At 38.5% G+C, this 26,578-nt stretch overlaps 1 protein-coding gene across 1 annotated transcript in view; it reads left to right on the forward strand.

The window, feature by feature from the left end:
- DNHD1 (dynein heavy chain domain 1) overlaps positions 1-26,578 on the forward strand; it is a 1,127,964-nt gene that overhangs the window by 763,803 nt on the left and 337,583 nt on the right. Inside the window, exon 28 of the mRNA XM_053705693.1 lies at positions 13,972-14,239. Within this exon, the coding sequence (XP_053561668.1) occupies positions 13,972-14,239 (268 nt within the window). The remainder of the gene's footprint in view (positions 1-13,971; positions 14,240-26,578) is intronic.

Genomic DNA, 26,578 nt, shown 5'->3' on the forward strand with positions numbered 1-26,578 from the left:
ACTCACCCCTGTCAGGCGCAACTGCTTGCGGAATCTGCGGTTCTTCCCAGAGCGTGATGCAGGCACTTCGGATGATGCCTCTACTCCCTTCTGTTGTTGCGGACCTTTTTCACGGCGTTTGGTGTACCCTACACAGGTCTGTGCATGCCAGTGTCACCGGGCCCGTTATGTTGCGCAGTCTGATCGTTCCGGCGGCCAGGACAAAAGATGTAAGTCCTGCACACTTCTTTGGACAGCCAGCGAGGGATATGTTCTCCCGGCAAGTCAAATGTGTGGGGTTGAGCAGGGTTTTTCTGAGTTTTGTAACCCGATTTCTCTCCAAGGTGCGGAGCTCTAGTGATATGCGACTGCTCACTTCCTCCGCCTACCGGAACTCCAGATTCAGTATATTTTTAAAAAGAAAAATATATTTACATAGCAGAGCTATATGAGAATACTATGTATAAAGAAGGGGAATACAGCACTCAGCACAAAAAAAAACTCCTGATTGATCTGATATGCAGATAGAGGGCTGAAACATTTGTATCCAGACACAAAAACAACTGACACACCTCGGTTAACTCAAAAAGCCATGATATTTATTCCTTACAAAAACACAAAGCTAGCATGCATTTGTCATAACACATATGGGGCCCAACTGCAGTGGATAAATTAACCACAGTATGTATGTTAATACAGTTACCGTTAGATATAACATGAGCTACAAAGTGACAGAGATACAGTGATATACAATAATATGTGAATTATGCCAACAAAAAAGTGACTGAGAATACCGATAGATATATATATCTATTATAGAAAAGTCCTGATGTAAAGACTTGATGTAGTATGTTTCCTTAAAGTCTCTAAGTCACTGATAAGGCATTAAACACAACTGGTGAGAACTGACATTATCGAGGTAAAAGCGTCCTCAAACATCAGTTAGCCAGATATCTCCAATCTCAGCAATTTCCAGCAATTTTTGCTAGGCAAAAAGGCATTCAGGTAAGTGGACCGGGACGACTCCTCTGACGTCCTTTCAATCCCAACAGGTAGCGGTCTGTATCTTTGCTCCAGAGAACACAGGTCAGACTTGAAGCTCCGTTAATGGGTAAAGCTGATTTCTTACGCCTCTGCCAAAAAGACTTTCCTGGCTCCTTTCGAATATGCACCCGCCAAGCTTTACAGGTGCAATACTTCTGCTGCTTCAATGTGATTAGGTCCACTTACCTGAATGCCTTTTTGCCTAGCATACCCGGATCACGCTGCAACAAACAAGGTCATATGCATTTGTTACAATTACATGTGCTGCTCAAGGAAAACGAGCTGGAAATTGCTGAGATTGGAGATATCTGGCTAACTGATGTTTGAGGACGCTTTTACCTCGATAATGTCAGTTCTCACCAGTTGTGTTTAATGCCTTATCAGTGACTTAGAGACTTTAAGGAAACATACTACATCAAGTCTTTACATCAGGACTTTTCTATAATAGATATATATATCTATCGGTATTCTCAGTCACTTTTTTGTTGGCATAATTCACATATTATTGTATATCACTGTATCTCTGTCACTTTGTAGCTCATGTTATATCTAACGGTAACTGTATTAACATACATACTGTGGTTAATGTATCCACTGCAGTTGGGCCCCATATGTGTTATGACAAATGCATGCTAGCTTTGTGTTTTTGTAAGGAATAAATATCATGGCTTTTTGAGTTAACCGAGGTGTGTCAGTTGTTTTTGTGTCTGGACACAAATGTTTCAGCCCTCTATCTGCATATCAGATCAATCAGGAGTTTTTTGTGCTGAGTGCTGTATTCCCCTTCTTTATACATAGTATTCTCATATAGCTCTGCTATGTAAATATATTTTTCTTTTTAAAAATATACTGAATCTAAATATATATATGTGTAACAAGTACCTGTTTGATTCTCCACTCAGTCTCACACCACACCTTGGGTATTTAGATACCCTATGTTTGCTCATAGACTGAGGGTGACCTATGGAGGGGTCATTAAGAATATTAATAGGTTTCAGTTATTAGTGAAATATTAAATAACTATATAACAAAACTACATTTTACCTGCAGCAAAACATATTTTGTAGCATTTAATGTGTTTGCATATATGACTGAAACTGTAACATAAATAATGTAACATGCCCCTGCAGATTGTATTGAGAACGGAGTAGGCCCAAGCAGGGGACTGTAGTTCAAACAGTGTCTGATAAGAGAAACAGTTAGCGTAACACTGAATAATACACAAGCAATAATGATCCTAAGCTGGGAGAAGAGAACAGTTCGGTTTACAAGTGGAATATACTAAGTATACTTCAGGCAGTTAGTAGAAGACATTTAGTTAGGTACCGTATTAATGTTGTTCAATCCATTATCCAGAGAGTTGAGCAGCTGAATGAAGTTGGTGCGCACGGTCTAGACCGGACAAGAAGCGGTAGTGATATGAAGACACAGGAGCAATCTGTATTATGCTAGGCTTTCAGCAAGGTGCCGGGAGAGGTGTGACATCACACGCCAAGCATAGTTCCGTTCTCAGTGTATCTCCTGTTAGTTGCAACAAACGCTGTGAGGATGATTTCCTGGCAGAACTTAGGAAGACAAAATATGAAAGTGTTCAATTTTGAAAGATAAAACTTGTTTAGGCAATAATTTGATTGAAAATAGAGAATAAGAATTTAGGTCAGCAGAGAGCTGAAAATGAAGCTCAAGTATTATCCTAGGAGAATCAAATTACCAAGCACAGGTTGAAAGGTTGATGATCCTTAAGTAGACAGAATTGATCACATGATCAGGAACTTAAAGGAATAGCAGAAAGTTCCAAAATTAATATATGGTTCCTGACAATATCACTCTGCTGCTGGGGGACAGGACCAACTGTCTCTGCCCCCTGTAACTCAGCCTGCCGCTGGGGAATGGAGACTGGGCTCCCAATTCCCTGCAATTCACTCTGCTACTGGGGGACAGGACCAACTGTCTCTGCCCCCTGTAACTCAGCCTGCGGCTGGGGAATGGAGACTGGGCTCCCAATTCCCTGCAATTCATTCTCCTGCTGGGGGACAGGACCAACTGTCTCTGCCCCCTGTAACGCAGCCTGCGGCTGGGGAATGGAGACTGGGCTCCCAATTCCCTGCAGGACCGGTGGAGAGACCTCGGGTCCTCCCCAGTAAATCTCCACAATATCTTCCCAGCTGAATGGGTCTGGACCTGGGTCTGTCACCTTGCTGTCCTGCTGAGTCTTCCCAATGGAGTGGAAGAGACCTTGGTAGTCCTGCTCCAGTTCCCACTCCAAGGTTTCTAGGTGAGCCAGGTCTTGCTCTACCTCACGGGGGTCATCCCAGTCATGCCTAGCCTCCCTCTCGTAGAAAATGTCCTGAAGTCTGGTCTGCGCAGGGCTCCCAAACTCAGGCTCTGCAAAGGATTCCCATAACAAGCCAGGACCATCAAACTCCTCTCCCTCTGGCTTGTCATGCTCAGCTGTCCAGGGTATATACTGTGCCATATACCACCAGAGCATCCTCCAGCCATAGCTCCTGCCATACCCGGTGCTCCAGTTTCTTCACCCATTCCTCCAGGGGCTGCTCTCCCAGGAAGGGCATCTGCAGGGCCACTTGCTTCTGCAACCGCTGCTCTTCACTGGGGAGACTCTCACCACACTGGTATTGTACATTATCCAGGGCCTGGTACCAGATGCCTTTCCTTAATGCATCCGGGCCATCCAAGTCCTCCTCCTCGTATAACACTGCTGGTTCCATTCTGTTGCTTTTAGGGTCACTGTACTGAGACATGCGTTGCCCCCAACTTTTAAATCCCCGGAATGGTGTCTCTTGTAGCTGTCCTTCTGGCTGTGGGAACGATCCTGCCTCGGCCACCACTTGTAACGGACCGGTTTGCACACAAGGGGTTAAACCGCTGTTTAGTAGATCTCCCCTTCCAGAGACACAGGCACAGCTACTGCAGAACACCAAACTCCCGAACTGGAACCTCACGAATAGCTGCTAGCAGACGAACAGGACAAGCACCCAAGCGGCTTACACTTCTGTCAATCAGTCTCTAACAGCCTACAGTAAATCCCCCCAAAGACGAGACAAGGCACCGTGTTGAGGGTCAAGCAGTGAACAGCCAGAGCTGTGGGTTTATTGTTCTTATATACACATTAGTACCACCCACAGGGTTTTGTAAAACAATAAACACATACAATACACTCAGACACTTCCCCACAAAATCCTCCCCTCTGCCTGTGATACAATTACCTTACACAATGGGTTAATGTAATTATCAAAGGCAGAGAAATACAGTTTTTTCCACATTATTCATAACTTTAAAAGTATACATCACACATACATAAAACACTTTTCAGAGTCAGCACACTCCAAATACAAACATATGTCAAAATCATCCAAATTGGTCCGGTGGTTCAAAGGATAGATTGGAGTCCTTTGTGACCAAATGAAGAATGGCTTTTCTGCCCAAAACCAGTTCCACAGAGTCTTCTATCCTGGAGATAATTGGGAAGTAATCCAATTATCTCCAAGGACAGAGGCAAAACTCCATTGAACACATGGTAGCAAAAGACAATAAAATACATAAAAACATACAACTCTGCAGCCACTGCACAAAACAGACACATTCAACATATCCCCAGATAGCCTAGATCGGAGCGCACCTTATTACTGAATGGCGCTCAGATCACACACATACAGTTCAATTGCCATGGAGCCAAAGTCTTTCAAACAGTCTTTTGTTATACGAATGGGCTCCATGGCATAGCTATCTGGGGTATCACTGTTCAAATAGGGCAAGCACCGAACGACCCGGCCTTCATTTCCCTGCAGGGGAAAATCAAGCGTTTCATAATGGGGCCATAGTCTAAAGGCAGCAGGCGGGCAACCAGGCTCCTCCAATGCACAGTGGTGAGATTGGTCTCGTCACATCTGTTTAAAAAATGTATTTCAATATTACCATTTGGACGCCCCCTCAATTGGTTTGTTTTAGTTTTCTGTACAATAAAGCAGTTCCTATTTTGACCCTCTAGCATTCAGTCTCAGCTAATGTTCTTGAGGGTAGCTATAACAACTTGCAGCGGCAGGTATCCAGTGGAGGTTCATTGGTTGGCGTTTGGTGGGAGGAAGCTGACTTTAGCGGATATACCCAGTCTGGGGTACCAAGACCCGCTACATTTGGTGGCAACACTGGGATTGGTTTCTTGCCCTGCTGACAGAGGAGGAGCGGCACTGTCACCTGCAGCTATGTAAGTGGAGCTCCTATGGCAAATGCAGCAAGTGCTGACCCATCTTGACGAACCTGTTTCTGCACAGGACAATAATAATGTCATGCTAATAAAGTATTCTTGACTTGACCTATTCCTGCCTAGAAGCAGACAGGCAGAGGGGACGATACCTGCCAGGAAAGAGCTGCAGGGCAGAGAAGACACTACCTGACTGGGAGTCCACTGAGACCAGCCCAGCTGGGGGAGATACAGCCGCTGGCTTGACCCTGGTTTCAGCAAGTATACCACTATCCGGTGGCCACCCCTGGGTTTGGACAGAGGAAGGGAGACCCCTAGCGGAGTACCGATACACTCAGGTATATCGAATTGTATTCAGAACAAGGCCTCCCAGAGGAATGTTTTTTTCTGTCCAATATCTTAAGGAATTTTTTTAAAAGATCAAATCTTTCTTCCATCTCAGAATTGGAAGTAATTGTTCCAGTTTCTTTGCAGAAACAGTGGATGAGATTGTATTCAAATCTCTTCTTTGTTACAAAGAAGGAAGGAGCTTGCAGACCTGTTATTGATCTAAAGACTCTAAACAATTTTGTAAGGGTTCCAACTTTCAGAATGGAAACTGTCAGGACTATTCTGCCTTTTGTTCAGCTAGGTCAGTTTATATTCACAATAGATTTAAAGGATGCTTACCTTCATATTTCAATTCACTCAGAATATCACCAGTTTCTGAGGTTTACTTTTCTGGAAAGACATCAGTTTGTTGCTCTTCCATTTGGTCTGGCAACAGCTCCAAGATTTGCCAAGGTCATGGGGCCCTTTTGTCTGTAATCAGAGTTTTGGGTATTGCAGTGTTTCCTTATCTGTACAATATTTTGGTACTAGCTCCGTCTTTTCCTTTGGCAGAATTTCACCATAATCAACTATTGTTGTTTCTTCAAAGACATGGTTGGAGGATCAATTTGCCAAAGAGTTCTTTGATTCCTCAGACAAAGGTTACTTTCCTTGGTTTCCAAACAGACTCATGGACAGTGGCTCTTTCTCTAACAGAGCAAAGATGGATGAAATTGGCCTTGTCAGCTTTGTATGCTGCGTCAGTGTTGCAATGATTATATTCAGCTATCTCAAAAGATTTTCCTAGATTCCAGGATTAAGGTTACCCATCAATATTCTAGGCCCTTCAAGTTTGGCCTCTGTTGAAAAGGGAGCGTTATCTTCATTTCCAGACAGTGTCATAACAGTTGCTTATATCAACCATCAGGGGGAACTCACAGTTCCCTGGCTATGATTTCTCTCTTAAACAGAATTTACTTCTTCCCTTATATCTGTGATTCACATTCCAAGAGTGAATAATTGGGAGACAGACTTTCTCAGTCTTCAGTTTCTACATCCATAGGAGCAGTGTCTTCATCAGGATGTCAATCTGATTGTGGATCTTTGGGGCCTTCCAGAAATCTGATGACCTTTCTTTTGAACAACAAACTTCCCAGGTATTTTGCAAGATTCAGGGCCTGAGGCAGAGGTAGTGGATGCTCTAGTAGTCCCTTGGTCTTTTCAGCCTGCTTATCCATTTCCTCCTCTGGTTCTACCTTCCAGAGTGATTTCCAAGATATAGCTAGAGAAGTCAGCTTGACATCACAGGATTTGGTATGAGGATCTGGTTGTAATGTCCAGTTTCCCTCCTTGGCCTCTTCCTTTATGCGGTAAGACATTCTGTCTAAAGGTCCTTTCTTCCATCCGGATCTAAAATCTCTCAACTTGATGGCATGGAAACTGAATGCTATAGAGAGGTTTCTCAGATTCTGTGATTGAAACTCTAATTCAGGCTCATAAACCTGTTTCTAGGAAGATAAGGTTTGGAAATGTTTAATTTCCGTGTGTGTAAATCATGTTTTTCTTTCATGTAATTGGCAAGAGTCCATGAGCTACTGACGTATGGGATATACATTCCTACCAGGAGGGGCAAAGTTTCCCAAACCTCAAAATGCATATAAATACACTCCCCACCACACTTCAGTTTTACAAACTTTGCCTCCCATGGTGGTGGTGAAGTAAGTTTGTGCTAGATTTCTACGTTGATATGCACTTCTCAGCAGGCTGAAGCCCGGTTTTCCTCTCAGAGTGCAGTGAATGTCAGAAGGATGTGAAGGGAGTATTGCCTATTGAATACAATGATCATCCTAACGGGGATCTATTTCATAGGTTCTCTGTTATCGGTCGTAGAGATTCATCTCCTACCTCCCTTTTCACATCGACGATATACTCATATACCATTACCTCTACTGATTCTCGTTTCAGTACTGGTTTGGCTATCTACTTTATGTAGATGAGTGTCTTTTGGTAAGTATGTTTTCTTTTATTTATGACACTCTAAGCTATGGTTGGGCACTTTATATGTAAAGTTCTAAATATATGTTTTGTACTTATATTTGCCATTATTCAGGTTAATCAGTATATTTCCTTCTTACAGACTGTCAGTTTCATTTTGGGAAATGCATATAAAAAAAAATAAAAAAATTCTTACCTGAAATTTTCAAATTGACTCTCTTTTCTAAATTGCGGGCTGTTAGGCTCGCAGGAGCGCAAAATGCTATAATTTATTGTGTCATTCTTGGCGTGAGACTTTTTTAGTGAGAGAATTACATTTGTTGACGTATTTTCGTCATTTCCGGCATCTTAGTTGGCGCCGAGAGTTTTCACGTAGTTGCGTCATCTATGATGCTCGTGTTTGTTGCAGACGTTCTTGGCGCCAAAAAAATATTTTGTCAGTTGTGGGCGTCATACTTGGCGCCAAACTTTTGACATTATTTAAGTCTTCATTTCTTTTTGCTTCTGGTTTTCAGAGGCTTATTTTGTTTTGCATTTCTTTCCCATTCCTGAAACTGTCATATAAGGAAATTGATATTTTTGCTTTATATGTTGTTTTTTCTCTTACATTTGCAAGATATCTCAAAACTGTTCCTGTTTCAGAAAACACTGTTGGAATCCTGATGACTGATATCAGTCCTACCAAAGCTAAGTTAATTTATTTTAATGTTATGAATTTTATCTTTAGCTGTGGTTTGTAATAAGTTATCATGATAAACTTTTACATGCAGAGTCCATTAGTATTTATGCTTTATCTATTGCTATTCTTTTTACATCTTATGTACAAGATATACTTAGGAATTTATAAGAATATTTTTCTGATTCTATCCTAAAGGCTTTGTCTGCCATCCCGCCTTCTTATAAAATGTATAGGTCTTTATTTAGTTGATGAATTTTCAAATGACTGACAACATACTGAATTATCCTTCTCTGATGATGATTTATCCGATTCAGAATATCCTTCATCAGATATTGACACTAACAAATTTACTTTTTATTCTTAAATGGAGTACATTCGTTCTTTGTTGAAAAAGTGTTGATTATATTGGATATTGAGGGGACTAGTCCTCTTAATTTTAAGGCTAGCTAACATTTAAATTCTGCTTATTAACCTCCTGTGGTTACTTCAGAGGTTTTTTTCCAGTTCCTAATACTGGGGAATGGAATAGGCCTGGTACTTCTTTTATTCCTTCTTTAAAGGTTTTAAAAATTGTATCCTTTGCCAGCAGTTAGTTTGGGAAAAGATCCCCAAAGTTAATGGGGCTCTCTCTACTCTTGCTAAACGTACTACTATTCCTATGGAAAATAGTATTTATTTTAAAGATCCTTCAGATGGGAAACTTGTATCTTATCTAAGGAAAATTCATTTATTTTCAGGTCCTTTTCTGAGGCCTGCAATTTCTTTGGCTGATGTTGCAGCTGTTTCATCTTTTTTGGTTGGAAACTTTAGCGCAACAAGTATTGGATTATGATTTGTTTAGCATTGTTAACTTGATTCAACATGCTAATAATTTCATTGTGATGCCATTTTTTGATATTATCAAAATTGAGGTTAAATCTGTGTCTTTAGCTATTTTAGCTAGAAGAACTTTGTGGCTTAAATCTTGGAATGCTGATTTGATTTCTAAATCCAGATTTCTATTTTCTTTCCTTCCAAGGTAATAAATTATTTAGTTCAGTTGGATTAAATACTTTCAACTGTTACTGTGGGGAAGGGAGTTTTTTTGCCTCAAGATTAAGTTCTAAGGGTAAACCTTAAGCTTATTTCCGTTTTTGTTCTTAATAAGGAACAGAAGCCCAATTCTTCCCCAAGTAATATGTTTCTAATTGGAAGCTTTCTTCAAAATGGAATGAATTCAAGCCATTTAAGAGTTTAAGGCCAGCCCCCAAATTCGAATGAAGGTGCGGCCCTTATTCCAGCTTAGCTGGTAGGGGGCAGGTTAAGATTTTTCTGAAGTTGTTTGGTTCAATTCGGTCCAAACTCCTTAGATTGGGGTACAGAATAGGATTCAGAGTAAGACCGCCTGTGAGAAGTTTTTTTCTCTCACATATTCCAGCAATCCCAGTAAAGGCTCAGACTTTCCTGAAGTGTGTTTTCAGACCTGGAGTTATCTGGGGTATTCATACCAGTTCCGTTTCAGGAACGGGGTCTGGGGTTTTTATTCAGAACTATTCATTGTCCAAAAGAAAGAAAATCTTTGGATTTGTCATGTAAGAGTACCATCTTTCAGAATGGTGATTTAAGGTCTATTCTGCCTTTTGTTCAGCAAGGGCATTATTTGCCCATAATAGACTTACAAGATGCATATCTTCATATTCTGTTTCATTCAGATTATTTTCATTTTCTGAGATTCTCTTTTTTAGACAAGCATTACCAATTTGTTGCTCTTCCTTTCTGTCCTAGCGACAGCTCTAGGAATCTTTTCAAAGGTTCTCAGCGTTTCCTTATTTGGACGATATCTTGGTACTTGCTCAGTCTTTTCGTTCTGCAGAATCTCATACGATTCAACTTCTGTTTCTTCAAGAAATGGTTGGAGGATCTTTTTACCAAAAAAGTTCCTTGATTCCTCAAACAAGGGTCACCTTGTTTAGGTTTCCAGATAGATTGTGTCAATGTCTGTCTCTAACAGACAAGAGACAATTTATATTGGGTTCAGCTTGTCAGAACCTTCAGTCTCTATTATTTCCTTCAGTAGCTATATGCATGGAAGTTTTAGGTCTCATGACTGCAGCATCAGACTCGATTCCCTTTGCTCGTTTTCATATGAGACCTCTCCAGTTTTTTTATGCTGAATTAATGGTGCAGGGATTATTCTGGGATTTCACACTTAATATCCTTGAATCCCAATACTCATCTATCTCTGACTTGGTGGTTAGATCACCATCGTATAGTTCTACGGGTCTCTTTGGTTCATTCAACCTGGACCATGATCACAACAGGTTGGGAAGCTGTCTGGGGATCTCTGACAGCACAAGGGGTTTGGAAATCTCAAGAGGCGATATTACCAATCAATATGTTGGAACTCCGTGCGATTCTTAGAGCTCTTCAGTTTTGGCTTCTATTGACGCGTTTATTGGTTTTCAGACAGACAATGTCACAACTGTGGCATATGCCAATCATCAGGGTGGGACTCACAGTCCTCAGGCTATGAAAGAAGTATCTCGGATACTTGCTTGGGCAGAATCCAGCTCCTGTCTAATTTCTGCTGTCCATATCCCAGGTATAGACAATTGGGAAGCGGATTATCTCAGTCGTCAAGCTTTACATCCGGGAGAGTGGTCTCTTCACCCAGATGTGTTTTTTTTTCAAATTGTTCAGATGTGGGGGCTTCCAGAAATAGATCTGACAACATCTCATCTAAACAAGAAACCTCCCAGGTACCTATCCAGGTCCAGGGATCCTTAGGCGGAAGCAGTGGATGCATTGACATTTCCTTGGAGTTTTCAACCTGCCTATATTTTTCTGTCTCTAGTTCTTCAAAATCATCATGGAGAAATCATTTGTGCTGCTGGTGGCTCCAGCATGGCCACTCAGGTTTTGGTATATGGTTCTTGTTCGGATGTCCAGTTACCAACCTTGGCCACTTTCATTAAGGCCAGACCTTATATCTCAAGGTTCGTTTTTCCATCAGGATCTCAAATCATTAAATTTGATGGTATGGAAATTGAACGCTTACTGCTTAGTCATAAAGGTTTCTCTGACTCAGTGATTATTACTATGTTGCAGGCTCATAAATCTGTGTCTAGAAAGATTTATTATAGAGTTTGGAAGACTTACATCTCATGGTGCTCTTCTCATAAATTCTCTTGGCATTCTTTTAGAATTCCTAGAATTTTTCAGTTTCTTCAGGATGGTTTAGATAAGGGTTTGTTTGCAAGTTCTATGAAAGGACAAATCTCTGCTCTTTCTGTTCTGTTTCACAGAAAAATTGCTAAACTTCCTGATATTCATTGTTTTGTACAGGCTTTGGTTCGTATCAAGCCTGTCATTAAATCAATTTCTCCTCCTTGGAGTCTTAATTTGGTTTTGAAGGCTTTACAGGCTCCTCTGTTTGAGCTTATGCATTCTCTGGACATTACTTTCTTGGAAAGTGTTGTTCCTTTTGGCCATCTCTTCTGTTAGAGTAGATATATCAGAAACTCTTCTTTCTTGTGAGTCACCTTTTCTGATTTTTCATCATGATAAGGTGGTTTTGCGGACTTCATTTAAATTTTTACCTAAAGTTGTGAATTCCAACAACATTAGTAGAGAAATTGTTGTCCCTTTGTTGTGTCCTAATCCTAAGAATTCTCTGGAGAGATCTTTACATTCTTTGGATGTGGTAAAAGCTTTGAAATATTATGTTGAAGCTACTAAAGATTTCAGAAAGACTTCTAGTCTATTTGTTATCTTTTCTGGTTCTAGAAAAGGTCAGAAGGCTTCTGCCATTTCTTTGGCATCTTGTTTAAAGCTTTTGATTCATCATGCTTATTTGGAGTCGGGTAAATCCCCGCCTCAGAGGATTACAGCTCATTCTACTAGGTCAGGTTTTACTTCCTGGGCTTTTAAGAATGAAGCTTCTGTTGATCAGATTTGCAAAGCAGCAACTTGGTCTTCTTTGCATACTTTTACTAAATTCTACCATTTTGATGTTTTCTGTTCTTCATAAGCAGTTTTTGGTAGAAAAGTACTTCAGGCAGCTGTTTCAGTTTGATTCTTCTGCTTATAATTTCAGTTTTTTCCATTATAAAGATTAAAATTTTGATTTGGGTTGTGGATTAATTTTTCAGCGGAATTGGCTGTCTTTATTTTTATTCCTCCCTCTCTAGTGACTCTTGCGTGGAGTTCCACATCTTGGGTATTTGCTATCCCATACGTCACTAGCTCATGGACTCTTGCAAATTACATGAAAGAAAACATAATTCATGTAAGAATTTACCTGATAAATTCATTTCTTTCATATTGGCAAGAGTCCATGAGAACCACCTGTGACAGACCCCTCTGTCAACCTCCCTACGGATTATGGATTCAGGCATTATGTTAAGTCACCCTGTGCCCATTATAGGTACAGGGTGCAAATCCAACAGTACTGGAGGGGTTAAATTCAGTTTTGAGTAACTGTATTGTCTTATACAGTTGTTGTTAGCAGTTGTTGTTGCTGCACCAGTTTTTAAGCAGTGGCTAGAAGCAAAATAAATAGCTGATTTAGACTTAAACTGAATTATTTAGACAACATTTTTAAGATGAGGATGTCTCTGCCTAACTAAAAGATATTGCGGATCTTACTGCCTCTCTGCTACACCACCCTTTTTATGGTGGTTATGATTTTTTTGGTATAAAGCACAATTATTCCAATTCCTTATTTTTTGATGCTTTCGCTCCTTTCTTATCACACCACTTCTTGGCTATTCGTTAAACTGAATTGTGGGTGTGGTGGGGGGTGTATTTATAGGCATTTTGAGGTTTGGGAAACTTTGCCCCTCCTGGTAGGAATGTATATCCCATACTTCACTAGCTCATGGACTCTTGCCAATATGAAAGAAATTAATTTATCAGGTAAATTCTTACATAAATTATGTTTTTCCTGGTCTCCTGTGTGTCGCCGTGTCCTGGCTCTGGTCTTGTGTGTGTGTCGCTGTGTCCTGGCTCTGGTCTTGTGTGTGTCGCTGTGTCCTGGCTCTGGTCTTGTGTGTAGAAATAGAGAGGGCACAGCATAGGTACTGCAATAACGAGTGTGCACCTTCCCAGGTTCTGCCAAAACCTTAAATCCAACGACAATCCAAAAGGAGCACTGTGTGGTGTGTTTATTTGATGTCCCAATAAATAACTTTATAAGCATTATTATTGTGGTGCTGTTCCTCCTTTTGGATTGTCTCTGGTCTTGTGTGTGTCGCTGTGTCCTGGCTCTGGTCTCCTATGTGTGTCACTGTGTCCTGGCTCTGGTCTCCTATGTGTGTCACTGTGTCCTGGCTCTGGTCTCCTATGTGTGTCACTGTGTCCTGGCTCTGGTCTCCTATGTGTGTCACTGTGTCCTGGCTCTGGTCTCCTATGTGTGTCACTGTGTCCTGGCTCTGGTCTCCTATGTGTGTCACTGTGTCCTGGCTCTGGTCTCCTATGTGTGTCACTGTGTCCTGGCTCTGGTCTCCTATGTGTGTCACTGTGTCTTGGCTCTGGTCTCCTATGTGTGTCACTGTGTCCTGGCTCTGGTCTCCTATGTGTGTCACTGTGTCCTGGCTCTGGTCTCCTATGTGTGTCACTGTGTCCTGGCTCTGGTCTTGTGTGTGTCACCGCGTCCTTGCTCATAACACCTGTGTGTTGCTGTGTCCTATCTCTGACCTCATATGTTTTGCTTGGTGCTGATGCTGGCTGCACCTGGCTCTGACCTTTATGCTTATCACCTTAGATTCAACTGCACTGGACCTCTGTTCAAGCAAAGCTGAAAGCTTCTGAAATTGATGAAATAAAAAGTTATCGAGCCCCTCCTTCCCAAGTTGTCATGGTAACAGATGTTCTCTGTAATATATTTGGAAATGAGCCAAGCTGGGAAAGTGCCAAGCAGCTGATTGGACAAGAGAACTTTTACCAGGTTAGAACAAATGAGGGAGAGACACTGGAAAAGATGAAGAGTGAAAACAATATAAAGAGAGGAAACAGGAGAAATGCTCAGAGTAGTAATACAGTGTGTGTGTGACACTAGCTTTGGGGCAGGGATAGGCAAGGTGTCCATACACGGAAACTGGTGTCCGTGACTAGCCCTTGAAATGTCCGCCACAACCTTAGTATATATGTATTTCTCATTAAATAAAAGGAATAAAAAAAAATATTGCGATATTGGGTGATAAGTTATGGAATAAATAAATAAGAGGATACAGTAGAGAGGAGCTCTAACTGAAAAAGACTACATGTTTAGCACTCAAGGGGTTAATATAAAGTGAATTTTTATTTTTTGCAAAGACTCTATTAAGTAAAGGCAAATCAGAGTAGCTGAGTGATCAAGTGAGCATGCTTACTCTACGTTAAAACATAACTTTTATTTATATCAAAGTAAAATTCTGGATTGTGACTTTAAAAACACTCTCAGATGCTAGAGATCGGTTAAATAACCTGATCACAGTGGGTTAAATATAATTACGTAAGTAGTATATTTGCACATAGTATGTTTTAGCTTAATTGTATCCACACTTTCAATGTTTGTACAGAATCATAACAAAAGCCATTTATTTGTGAGTTGGTAATGAATGAAAAGATACTTTTAATTTTAAAGCATCCGTATATTCTATTATTTGTATCATAGAGACACTAACTATTGTGGCTTTGATAATGCATTGGTAAAGCTCAATAATCAGATTCAACTCATTGTCCACTTCCTTAGGTATTGTGCCCTATATGTTACTAATACAGTATTAGATATACCACACAGTGTTCGTGTATTTTATTATTTATACCATATAGATACAAAAGTTGTGGATTTGTTAATGTATTGGTAAAGTTCAAATAATCTGGTTCATCACTAATTTTGAGTATTGAATTCCAGTCTGGAGTACCGGATTAATTCCTTCACAATACAGGATTTATGTGGGCTAGCACACCACACAGCTACTTTTACACAGGTTAGCTCAATTAAGTGAAAGATGTGAGTTCCCCGTTACCCAGATCGCAGTTAATGGCAGTAATTATCGATACTAGGTATGAGGTTTGTGCTTCTATTGCAACACTGTTATGAGCAAACTAAACACAGTAGATTATCCGGTTGTTGTAACCAGCCTACAGGTCTTATGTATATGTGCATAAATTAGTTATATGTTGCAAAGAGCATTTATGGATTACAGGCTACTAAAATTGAGCCTAAATTTGTGGGTTATGCGAATTGTACGATATTGACAACAGCACAATTTTATCTTGAGCTACTGTGTTTAACACGTTAATCATATAATATATGTAGGAGCATTACCCACTAGTTTCGTTGAAAGCTGAGTCCAGCTGATAGAATCCCTAACATTCACTGTATCAGTGTTATCGCGCTGTGCTTGCAAATAGTGTTGTGGGGTTTGTGCTTTTATTGCAACATTGTTACGAGCAAACATAACCCAGTAAGTTATCCTGTTGTTGTAATCAGCCTAAAATTCTTATATATATGTGCATAAATTTGCTATGCGTTGCAGTGAGTATTTATGAATTGCAGGCTCCTCAAATTGAGCTTAAACCTGTGGGTTATGCAAGATATACGCTATTAACAACAGCACAATTTTATCTTGAGTTAGTGTATTTAACCCATTACCCACTGTTTCATTGAAAAACTGAGCTCAGCTGATAGAGTCTCTAATATAAAAATCTGTTAAAATCTGACAGCGCTCAACCTTGTGTCTGTAGCTCCTAGTATTGTGGGTACCAGCGCCCCCAAAAAGGTGAATGTAGTGCTAAAAATAAATACACAGAGCGCCTCCTAAAAGGCTAAGAAACTAGAAGTGACAAGATTATTTAAATAAAAAATATATTGAAATTCTATAGGGGTATATAAAATATTTTATAAGCTACTTATAGCTAAAATATACAAACAAGATACAAAAGTGGATCCACTTAAAATTAACAATAAAATATGCATATATCTTTATAAAAAACAATAATACAATTGTGGTTAAAAACCACAACAATATACAATCTTAATCACAAAATAAATTACAATAAAACAGCTGTTGATGGTTGGATAAAAAATAAATATAAAAACATCAATTTACTGAGTAGGTGTCCATAAATATGTAGGTCCCAAACTTTAAATTCTTTCCAGAGAGTGAATGTCCAATATGAAGATTCTATTTTAAAACAGTTATCCTTATATATCCCTCGATAAACGGTGAAATGATGAAGTGTGTAAAAAAGAAAAACGTAGTGGTTTTCAAATAAAATTTCAAAAATTATTGTGAATATCCAAAAAATCCTGAAAAGATGATGTGATGAAGTGGGCGTGAATAGTCAAAAATGTGTGTACACAAAAATGAAAAAAGGAAAAAATGTAAAAAAATAATCCAAATGAATATTTAGGATGTGTTAAAGTGAATAACACACTTATAAAGTGACCCTTATGTGAATACAAGATGTAAAGAGATGCTCCTAAAAAGTTATTCCTGTGTGTAAACGATGAAAAAATACAGAAATGGATCCTATGTCTCAGGGATCAATTCATTCAAAGATATACCTGTAATAAAACAAATATAACATAGTGCAAAACTGCTATTCAAACTTAGTCAGTAATTGAAAAGAAGCTTACCATATATGTCAACGCGTTTCAGCCCTAAGAACTGGGCCTTCATCAAGACTATAGATGGATTAGCATGGTAGCTCCTTTTATAGCTATTACTGGCCAATAAGTGCCAGTGTTGTTTTGGCGCCAAAAAATAACCTCTACTTCCTGTTCCTGTTGACCTGGAAGTAAAAAAATAACCTCTACTTCCTTTTCCTGTTGACTTGGAAGTAAAAAAATATAAACCTCTACTTCCTGTTCCTGATGACCTGGAAGTACTATTGAGTTTATTCTATTTTTGTATATATGTTCCTAGTTTCATGGTAAATTCATGCTATGTTTCAAATAAAGTACATGTTCATTTTTATTTGTTTCATTAATATTTGAAAGATAATATTTGCCTAAAATCGGCAAACCGGAAGTGTGTGTTCAGTCATTTAATCACCATGGAAACCAATATAAGAGTGAATGAATAGAACAATTTTCAGTCATATATTTAGATTTACCATGCCTGATCTGAAAATAGGCTTAATCTATCCTAAGGTAACTAGCTATTTTTGAAAATTGTAAGGCTGCTTGTTAGGCCCTTCTTTGACAGAAAAGACAAGTGAATGAAAAATGTATTCTACTTAGGGAAGACATCAAAGTAATAAATATTATAGTGGATATGACACTATTAAGGAATACAATAAAATAAAATAGAAGATTCTTATTTAAAAAAATATAACAATCTAAAAAGGGTCCTAAAATGTAAGCAATAATTTCACTGTCCCTATAGAGATATCTATTTAGGAAAAGCGTATAGAATGTCTTCTGGAATATCATAAAAAATCATATATTTTTTTGATATATAGAAATATCAAGAAACCTATTAAGATAAACATTGTCATATAGCCTCCTATATGGAGACGACCCAGGGCTAAAAAACATTGGAATGATAAACATGATAAAAACATTGGGATAATGAACATCGATTGTAAACATAATTAAAATATAATTCAATTGTTCGAATGATAAACATGATAAAAACATTAGGATAATGTACATCGATTGCAAACATAATTAAAATTTATAAAAATTAGAATATTAAAATATTTCAATATTTGAAACTCTCCATCAGTAATAGTAATGCAAAGTGGCAGGTGAAGAGGGGGGGTGCATGGTTATATTAACAGAAGTACTTTAAAATCCAATTTAGATTGCCTTTACCCTAAGGGTCTTAATAACAAAGAAGATCTATCTCATCTTCTTAACTTAAGATTATAGCCGCTGTTATTATTCTATCCTATAGGTGTAGCTTAAATAGGTGCATGTATTTTCATACTAGCATAGATTAGGCACACCCCCACATAGAGTATATGTAGGCATTTGAAAGAGATAGGTCTTATTGTAATTGTGATTTCAAGTACTTCTGTTAATATAACCATGCACCCCCCCTCTTCACCTGCCACTTTGCATTACTATTACTGATGGAGAGTTTCAAATATTGAAATATTTTAATATTCTAATTTTTATAAATTTTAATTATGTTTACAATCGATGTTCATTATCCTAATGTTTTTATCATGTTTATCATTCGAACAATTGAATTATATTTTAATTATGTTTACAATCAATGTTCATTATCCCAATGTTTTTATCATGTTTATCATTCCAATGTTTTTTAGCCCTGGGTCGTCTCCATATAGGAGGCTATATGACAATGTTTATCTTAATAGGTTTCTTGATATTTCTATATATCAAAAAAATATATGATTTTTTATGATATTCCAGAAGACATTCTATACGCTTTTCCTAAATAGATATCTCTATAGGGACAGTGAAATTATTGCTTACATTTTAGGACCCTTTTAGATTGTTATATTTTTTAAATAAGAATCTTCTATTTTATTTTATTGTATTCCTTAATAGTGTCATATCCACTATAATATTTATTACTTTGATGTCTTCCCTAAGTAGAATACATTTTTCATTCACTCGTCTTTTCTGTCAAAGAAGGGCCTAACAAGCAGCCTTACAATTTTCAAAAATAGCTACTTACCTTAGGATAGATTAAGCCTATTTTCAGATCAGGCATGGTAAATCTAAATATATGACTGAAAATTGTTCTATTCATTCACTCTTATATTGGTTTCCATGGTGATAAATGACTGAACACACACTTCCGGTTTGCCGATTTTAGGCAAATATTATCTTTCAAATATTAATGAAACAAATAAAAATGAACATGTACTTTATTTGAAACATAGCATGAATTTACCATGAAACTAGGAACATATATACAAAAATAGAATAAACTCAATAGTACTTCCAGGTCATCAGGAACAGGAAGTAGAGGTTATATTTTTTTACTTCCAGGTCAACAGGAAAAGGAAGTAGAGGTTATTTTTTTACTTCCAGGTCAACAGGAACAGGAAGTAGAGGTTATTTTTTGGCGCCAAAACACTGGCACTTATTGGCCAGTAATAGCTATAAAAGGAGCTACCATGCTAATCCATCTATAGTCTTGATAAAGGCCCAGTTCTTAGGGCCGAAACGCGTTGACATAAATGGTAAGCTTCTTTTCAATTACTGACTAAGTTTGAATAGTCGTTTTGCACTATGTTATATTTGTTTTATTACAGGTATATCTTTGAATGAATTGATCCCTGAGACATAGGATCCATTTCTGTATTTTTTCATCATTTACACACAGGAATAACTTTTTAGGAGCATCTCTTCACATCTTGTATTCACATAAGGGTCACTTTATAAGTGTGTTATTCACTTTAACACATCCTAAATATTCATTTGGATTATTTTTTTACATTTTTTCCTTTCTTCATTTTTGTGTACACACATTTTTGACTATTCACGCCCACTTCATCACATCATCTTTTCAGGATTTTTTGGATATTCACAATAATTTTTGAAATTTGATTTGAAAACCACTACGTTTTTCTTTTTTTACACACTTCATCATTTCACCGTTTATCGAGGGATATATAAGGATAACTGTTTTAAAATAGAATCTTCATATTGGACATTCACTCTCTGGAAAGAATTTAAAGTTTGGGACCTACATATTTATGGACACCTACTCAGTAAATTGATGTTTTTATATTTATTTTTTATCCAACCATCAACAGCTGTTTTATTGTAATTTATTTTGTGATTAAGATTGTATATTGTTGTGGTTTTTAACCACAATTGTATTGTTTTTTATATAGATATATGCATATTTTATTGTTAATTTCAAGTGGATCCACTTTTGTATCTTGTTTGTATATTTTAGCTATAAGTAGCTTATAAAATATTTTATATACCCCTATAGAATTTCAATATATTTTTTATTTAAATAATCTTGTCACTACTAGTTTCTTAGCCTTTTAGGAGGCGCTCTGTGTATTTATTTTTAGCACTAGAGTCTCTAATATAGACTGTATCAGTGTGTTATTGCGCTGTGTTTGTAAATAGTATTATGCCGGCAAATATATTGATCCATACCCAACTCATAATAGACCAATTCAAATGTGATGATCCGATTTGAATTAAAGAGCTATAAGAATGGTTGCTAGTTTTCTAGAGATATTATTCCGACTGAGCCCCACTCAAAATATCTAATACAGATGATCCATTGCGCTCATGGTACAAAAGTAACTATGTGTCCAAATTCAAAGTTATTAAGTAAATATATTTAACCGAAATTAACTGTTATAGCATACTGAGGCTAATCTAAAAATACAGGAGCTCCAGGACTCCTCACCATTTCCCTAACATGTTTCGCCCTAACGGCTTTTTCAAAGGGTGAGCGCGCCGCTCACTGATTGGATCTTTAAGGGGATAGTAGTCCTGCCTTCAGGTGACGTCATCCTAAATTCTTCCAATCGTTTTCCACTCTTAGACCAACCCTCACTCATCCCAGTAGGGTTAACTATGTGATATGTTTACTATTTATTTATCGAATAGTACTATGTGGGGAATTACGATCTGATTCACTTGACCGTATTGGCTGTCAGTTTTGTGTAAATATTAGATTGGTAAACGTTAGTAAGTTTGTCTCCTTGTGCTTCAGAGATAGTTTCAATGACAGTGTATCCACAGAAAAAGGTGATTTTTATTATCGGCAAAATGATGGTTTAGTTTAATTTACTCGATCACCTATATTGTCAAATTGCAATATATAAACATTTGGTGTGACATGATAGTGCTAGATACTTCATTATGTATTAATGAATTTTATTTATGGTGTTGATAAGTCTATAGTGATAAATTATAAATATATTTTAATACCAAATACTTGTCTGTCTGGTGTTTGTGTTCGAATTATAACATTAAATAATGTGTAGAAGTAGTGCATGTCATGTTATCTACATTATTCGCTCACACGTAGTGAAAATTATAAAAAAAAATTAAAAAATGCAGTGAAAGACCTACAAGCAGGAAGACAAATAACCTCAGTGGCAAGATATTTTATGATGAAACATAACTGTAGACAAAATGATCTAAAATGTTTTGGTCTACAAAAAATTAAACTGGGAATTAGAGGTGGAAATCTAGAAAACAAACTACTACAAGCAGAAAGTAGATGGATTTTCTTAATGAATTCAGTCCAACCTTCAGGCCTCAATGAGAATAACAATTTTTCATCGTTCCTTTAATCCAATATAGTTAGATCTGATGTTAAAGAAATCCATAAGGGACCCCCAAAAAAACAATTTTCTTTAGTCTTTTAATTAACTAGCAATGATATGCTACTAAGACTCACCCAACTAAGGAAAACCTTATACCCCAACATCAATATATATGTATCTCTAAAAGGAACCCTTGAAATCATTATAAATGTGGGTACATATATACAGATACAAGGAAGATACATAATGGGTAAAACAAGTGCCTAAAAGACCAAAATAATAAAGAAGATATTTAAAATCTCCATGACATTATTAAAATCTTTTGGAATACAGCTGTTACTAAAATGCAATATGACATTGTATCAACTGATACAATTTTTATAATCAATCCCCTGTCACTTTGAATTGCAACTTTTATCTTATCACATCACTTAAGTGTTCTTAATAAAACTGCACAACATGTATTAATAGACACCAGTAGACACCATTATTATATTTTTTATACATATATATGTTTTTTAAAAAAAACATTGTTATTTTAGGAATTTATAATTTTCACTACGTGTTAGCGAATAATGTAGATAACATGACATGCACTACTTCTACACATTATTTAATGTTATAATTCGAACACAAACACCAGACAGACAAGTATTTGGTATTAAAATATATTTATAATTTATCACAATAGTTAGTGTCTCTATGATACAAATAATAGAATATACGGATGCTTTAAAATTAAAAGTATCTTTTCATTCATTACCAACTCACAAATAAATGGCTTTTGTTATGATTCTGTACAAACATTGAAAGTGTGGATACAATTAAGCTAACACATACTATGTGCAAATATACTACTTACATAATTATATTTAACCCACTGTGATCAGGTTATTTAACCGATCTCTAGCATCTGAGAGTGTTTTTAAAGTCACAATCCAGAATTTTACTTTGATATAAATAAAAGTTATGTTTTAACGTAGAGTAAGCATGCTCACTTGATCACTCAGCTACTCTGATTTGCCTTTACTTAATAGAGTCTTTGCAAAAAATAAAAATTCACTTTATATTAACCCCTTGAGTGCTAAACATGTAGTCTTTTTCAGTTAGAGCTCCTCTCTACTGTATCCTCTTATACGTTGAATACTACATAGCACCTACTCTATCTAATACTGAATTGAAGGGAACATTGCCCTCACATACTACATATAGATAAAGGGTTACAAAGGAATAAAGTATACTAATATACACATTTGTAAAAGCAGTGCCGTTGATACCTTCCTCTTTCTACTGAATAAATAAAGCCTGAGTGAAATACTGGATGTGTATCTGCATCTGTATAGTAACACCCAGCCCTATACAAAGACACAGTAGTGACAATGGCACATGCGTATAGCCAGACAAGGGTTGGTTATAGGATCAGTGGTATCTGCATCAGTATAATAACACCCAGCACTATATAATGACACAGTAGTGACACTGGCACATGCGTATAGCCAGACAAGGGTTGGTTATAGGATCAGTGGTATCTGCATAAGTATAATAACACCCAGCACTATATAATGACACAGTAGTGACACTGGCACATGCGTATAGCCAGACAAGGGTTGGTTATAGGATCAGTGGTATCTGCATCAGTATAACACCCAGCACTATATAATGACACAGTAGTGACACTGGCACATGTTTATAGCCAGAGGAGGGCTGGTTATAGGGTCAGTGGTATCTGCATCAGTATAACACCCAGCACTATATAATGACACAGTGGTGACAATGGCACATGCGTATAGCCAGACAAGGGCTGGTTATAGGGTCAGTGGTATCTGCATCTGTATAATAACACCCAGCACTATATAATGACAAAATAGTGACAATGGCGCATGGGTATAGCCAGAGGAGGGCTGGTTATAGGGTCAGTGGTATCTGCATCAGTATAATAACACCCAGCACTATATAATGACACAGTAGTGACACTGGCACATGTTTATAGCCAGAGGAGGGCTGGTTATAGGGTCAGTGGTATATGCATCTGTATAATAACACAGTAGTGACAATGGCACATGGGTATAGCCAGAGGAGGGATGGTTATAGGGTCAGTGGTATCTGCATCAGTATAACACCCTGCGCTATATAATGACACAGTAGTGACACTGGCTCATGGGTATAGCCAGAGGAGGGCTGGTTATAGGGTCAGTGGTATCTGCATCAGTATAATAACACCCAGTGCTATATAATGACACAGTAGTGACACTGGCACATGCGTATAGTCAGACAAGGGCTAGTTATAGGGTCAGTGGTATCTGCATCAGTATAATAACACCCAGCACTATATAATGACACAGTAGTGACACTGGCACATGGGTATAGCCAGAGGAGGGCTGATTATAGGATCAGTGGTATCTGCATCAGTATAATAACACCCAGCACTATATAATGACACAGTGGTGACAATGGCACATGGTTATAGCCTGAGGAGGGCTGGTTATAGGGTCAGTGGTATCTGCATCAGTTTAATAACACCCAGCGCTATATAATGACACAGTAGTGACACTAGTAAATGGGTATAGCCTGAGGAGGGCTGGTTATAGGGTCAGTGGTATCTGCATCAGTTTAATAACACCCAGCGCTATATAATGACACAGTAGTGACACTGGCACATGGGTATACCCAGAGGAGGGCTGGTTATAGGGTCAGTGGTATCTGCATCAGTATAATAACACCCAGCGCTATATAATAACACAGTAGTGACAATGGCACATGGGTATAGCCAGAGGAGGGATGGTTATAGGGTCAGTGGTTTCTGCATCAGTATAATAACACCCAGCACTATATAATGACACAGTAGTGACACTGGCGTATGGGTATAGCCAGAGGAGGGCTGGTTATAGGGTCAGTGGTATCTGCATCAGTATAATAACACCCAGCACTATATGACACAGTGGTGACAATGGCACATGCGTATAGCCAGACAAGGGCTGGTTATAGGGTCAGTGGTATCTGCATCAGTATAATAACACCCAGCACTATATAATGACACAGTAGTGACACTGGCACATGCGTATAGACAGAGGAGGACTGGTTATAGGATCAGTGGTATTTGCATCAGTATAATAACACCCAGCACTATATAATGACACAGTAGTGACACTGGCACATGGGTATAGCCAGAGGAGGGCTGGTTATAGGGTCAGTGGTATCTGCATCAGTATAATAACACCCAGCACTATATAATGACACAGTAGTGACACTGGCGTATGGGTATAGCCAGAGGAGGGCTGGTTATAGGGTCAGTGGTATCTGCATCAGTATAATAACACCCAGCACTATATAATGACACAGTAGTGACACTGGCACATGGGTATATCCAGAGGAGGGCTGGTTATAGGATCAGTGGTATCTGCATCTGTATAATAACACCCAGCACTATATAATGACACAGTAGTGACACTGGCTCATGGGTATAGCCAGAGGAGGGCTGGTTATAGGATCAGTGGTATCTGCATCAGTATAACACATTAGTGACACATGCGTATAGCCAGACAAGGGCTGGTTATAGGGTCAGTGGTATCTGCATCAGTATAATAACACAATAATTACACTGGCATATGGGTATAGCCAGAGGAGGGCTGGTTATAGGGTCAGTGGTATCTGCATCAGTATAATAACACAGTAGTGACACTGGTGTATGGGTATAGCCAGAGGAGGGCTGGTTATAGGGTCAGTGGTATCTGCATCAGTATAATAACACCAAGCACTATATAATGACACAGTAGTGACACTGGCACATGGGTATAGTCAGACAAGGGCTGGTTATAGGGTCAGTGGTATTTGCATCAGTATAATAACACCCAGCACTATATAATGACACAGTAGTGACACTGGCACATGGGTATAGCCAGAGGAGGGCTGGTTATAGGGTCAGTGGTATCTGCATCAGTATAATAACACCCAGCACTATATAATGACACAGTAGTGACACTGGCACATGGGTATAGCCAGAGAAGGGCTGGTTAAAGGATCAGTGGTATCTGCATCAGTATAATAACACCCAGCATATATAATGACACAGTAGTGACACTGGCACATGGGTATAGCCAGAGGAGGGCTGGTTATAGGGTCAGTGGTATCTGCATTAGTATAATAAAACCCAGCACTATATAATGACACAGTAGTGACACTGGAACATGGGTATAGCCAGAGGAGGGCTGGTTATAGGGTCAGTGGTATCTGCATCAGTATAATAACACCCAGCACTATATAATGACACAGTAGTGACACTGGCACATGGGTATAGCCAGAGGAGGGCTGGTTATAGGGTCAGTGGTATCTGCATCAGTACAATAACACCCAGCGCTATATAATGACACAGTAGTGACACTGGAACATGGGTATAGCCAGAGGAGAGCTTGTTATAGGATCAGTGGTATTTGCATCAGTATAACACCCAGCACTATATAATGACACAGTAGTGACACTGGCACATGGGTATAGCCAGAGGAGGGTTGGTTATAGGATCAGTGGTATCTGCATCAGTATAATAACACCCAGCACTATATAATGACACAGTAGTGGCACTGGCTCATGGGTATAGCCAGAGGAGGGCTGGTTATAGGGTCAGTGGTATCTGCATCAGTATAATAACACCCAGCACTATATAATGACACAGTAGTGACACTGGCACACGGGTATAGCCAGAGGAGGGCTGGTTATAGGATCAGTGGTATTTGCATCAGTATAATAACACCCAGCACTATATAATGACACAGTAGTGACACTGGCACATGGGTATAGCCAGAGGAGGGCTGGTTATAGGGTCAGTGGTATCTGCATCAGTATAATAACACCCAGCACTATATAATGACACAGTAGTGGCACTGGCTCATGGGTATAGCCAGACAAGGACTGGTTATAGGATCAGTGGTATCTGCATCAGTATAATAACACCCAGCACTATATAATGACACAGTAGTGACACTGGCACACGGGTATAGCCAGAGGAGGGCTGGTTATAGGATCAGTGGTATTTGCATCAGTATAATAACACCCAGCACTATATAATGACACAGTAGTGACACTGGCACATGGGTATAGCCAGAGGAGGGCTGGTTATAGGGTCAGTGGTATCTGCATCAGTATAATAACACCCAGCACTATATAAT

Source organism: Bombina bombina, chromosome 3 (assembly GCF_027579735.1).
Source record: "Bombina bombina isolate aBomBom1 chromosome 3, aBomBom1.pri, whole genome shotgun sequence".
Lineage (NCBI taxonomy): Eukaryota > Metazoa > Chordata > Amphibia > Anura > Bombinatoridae > Bombina > Bombina bombina.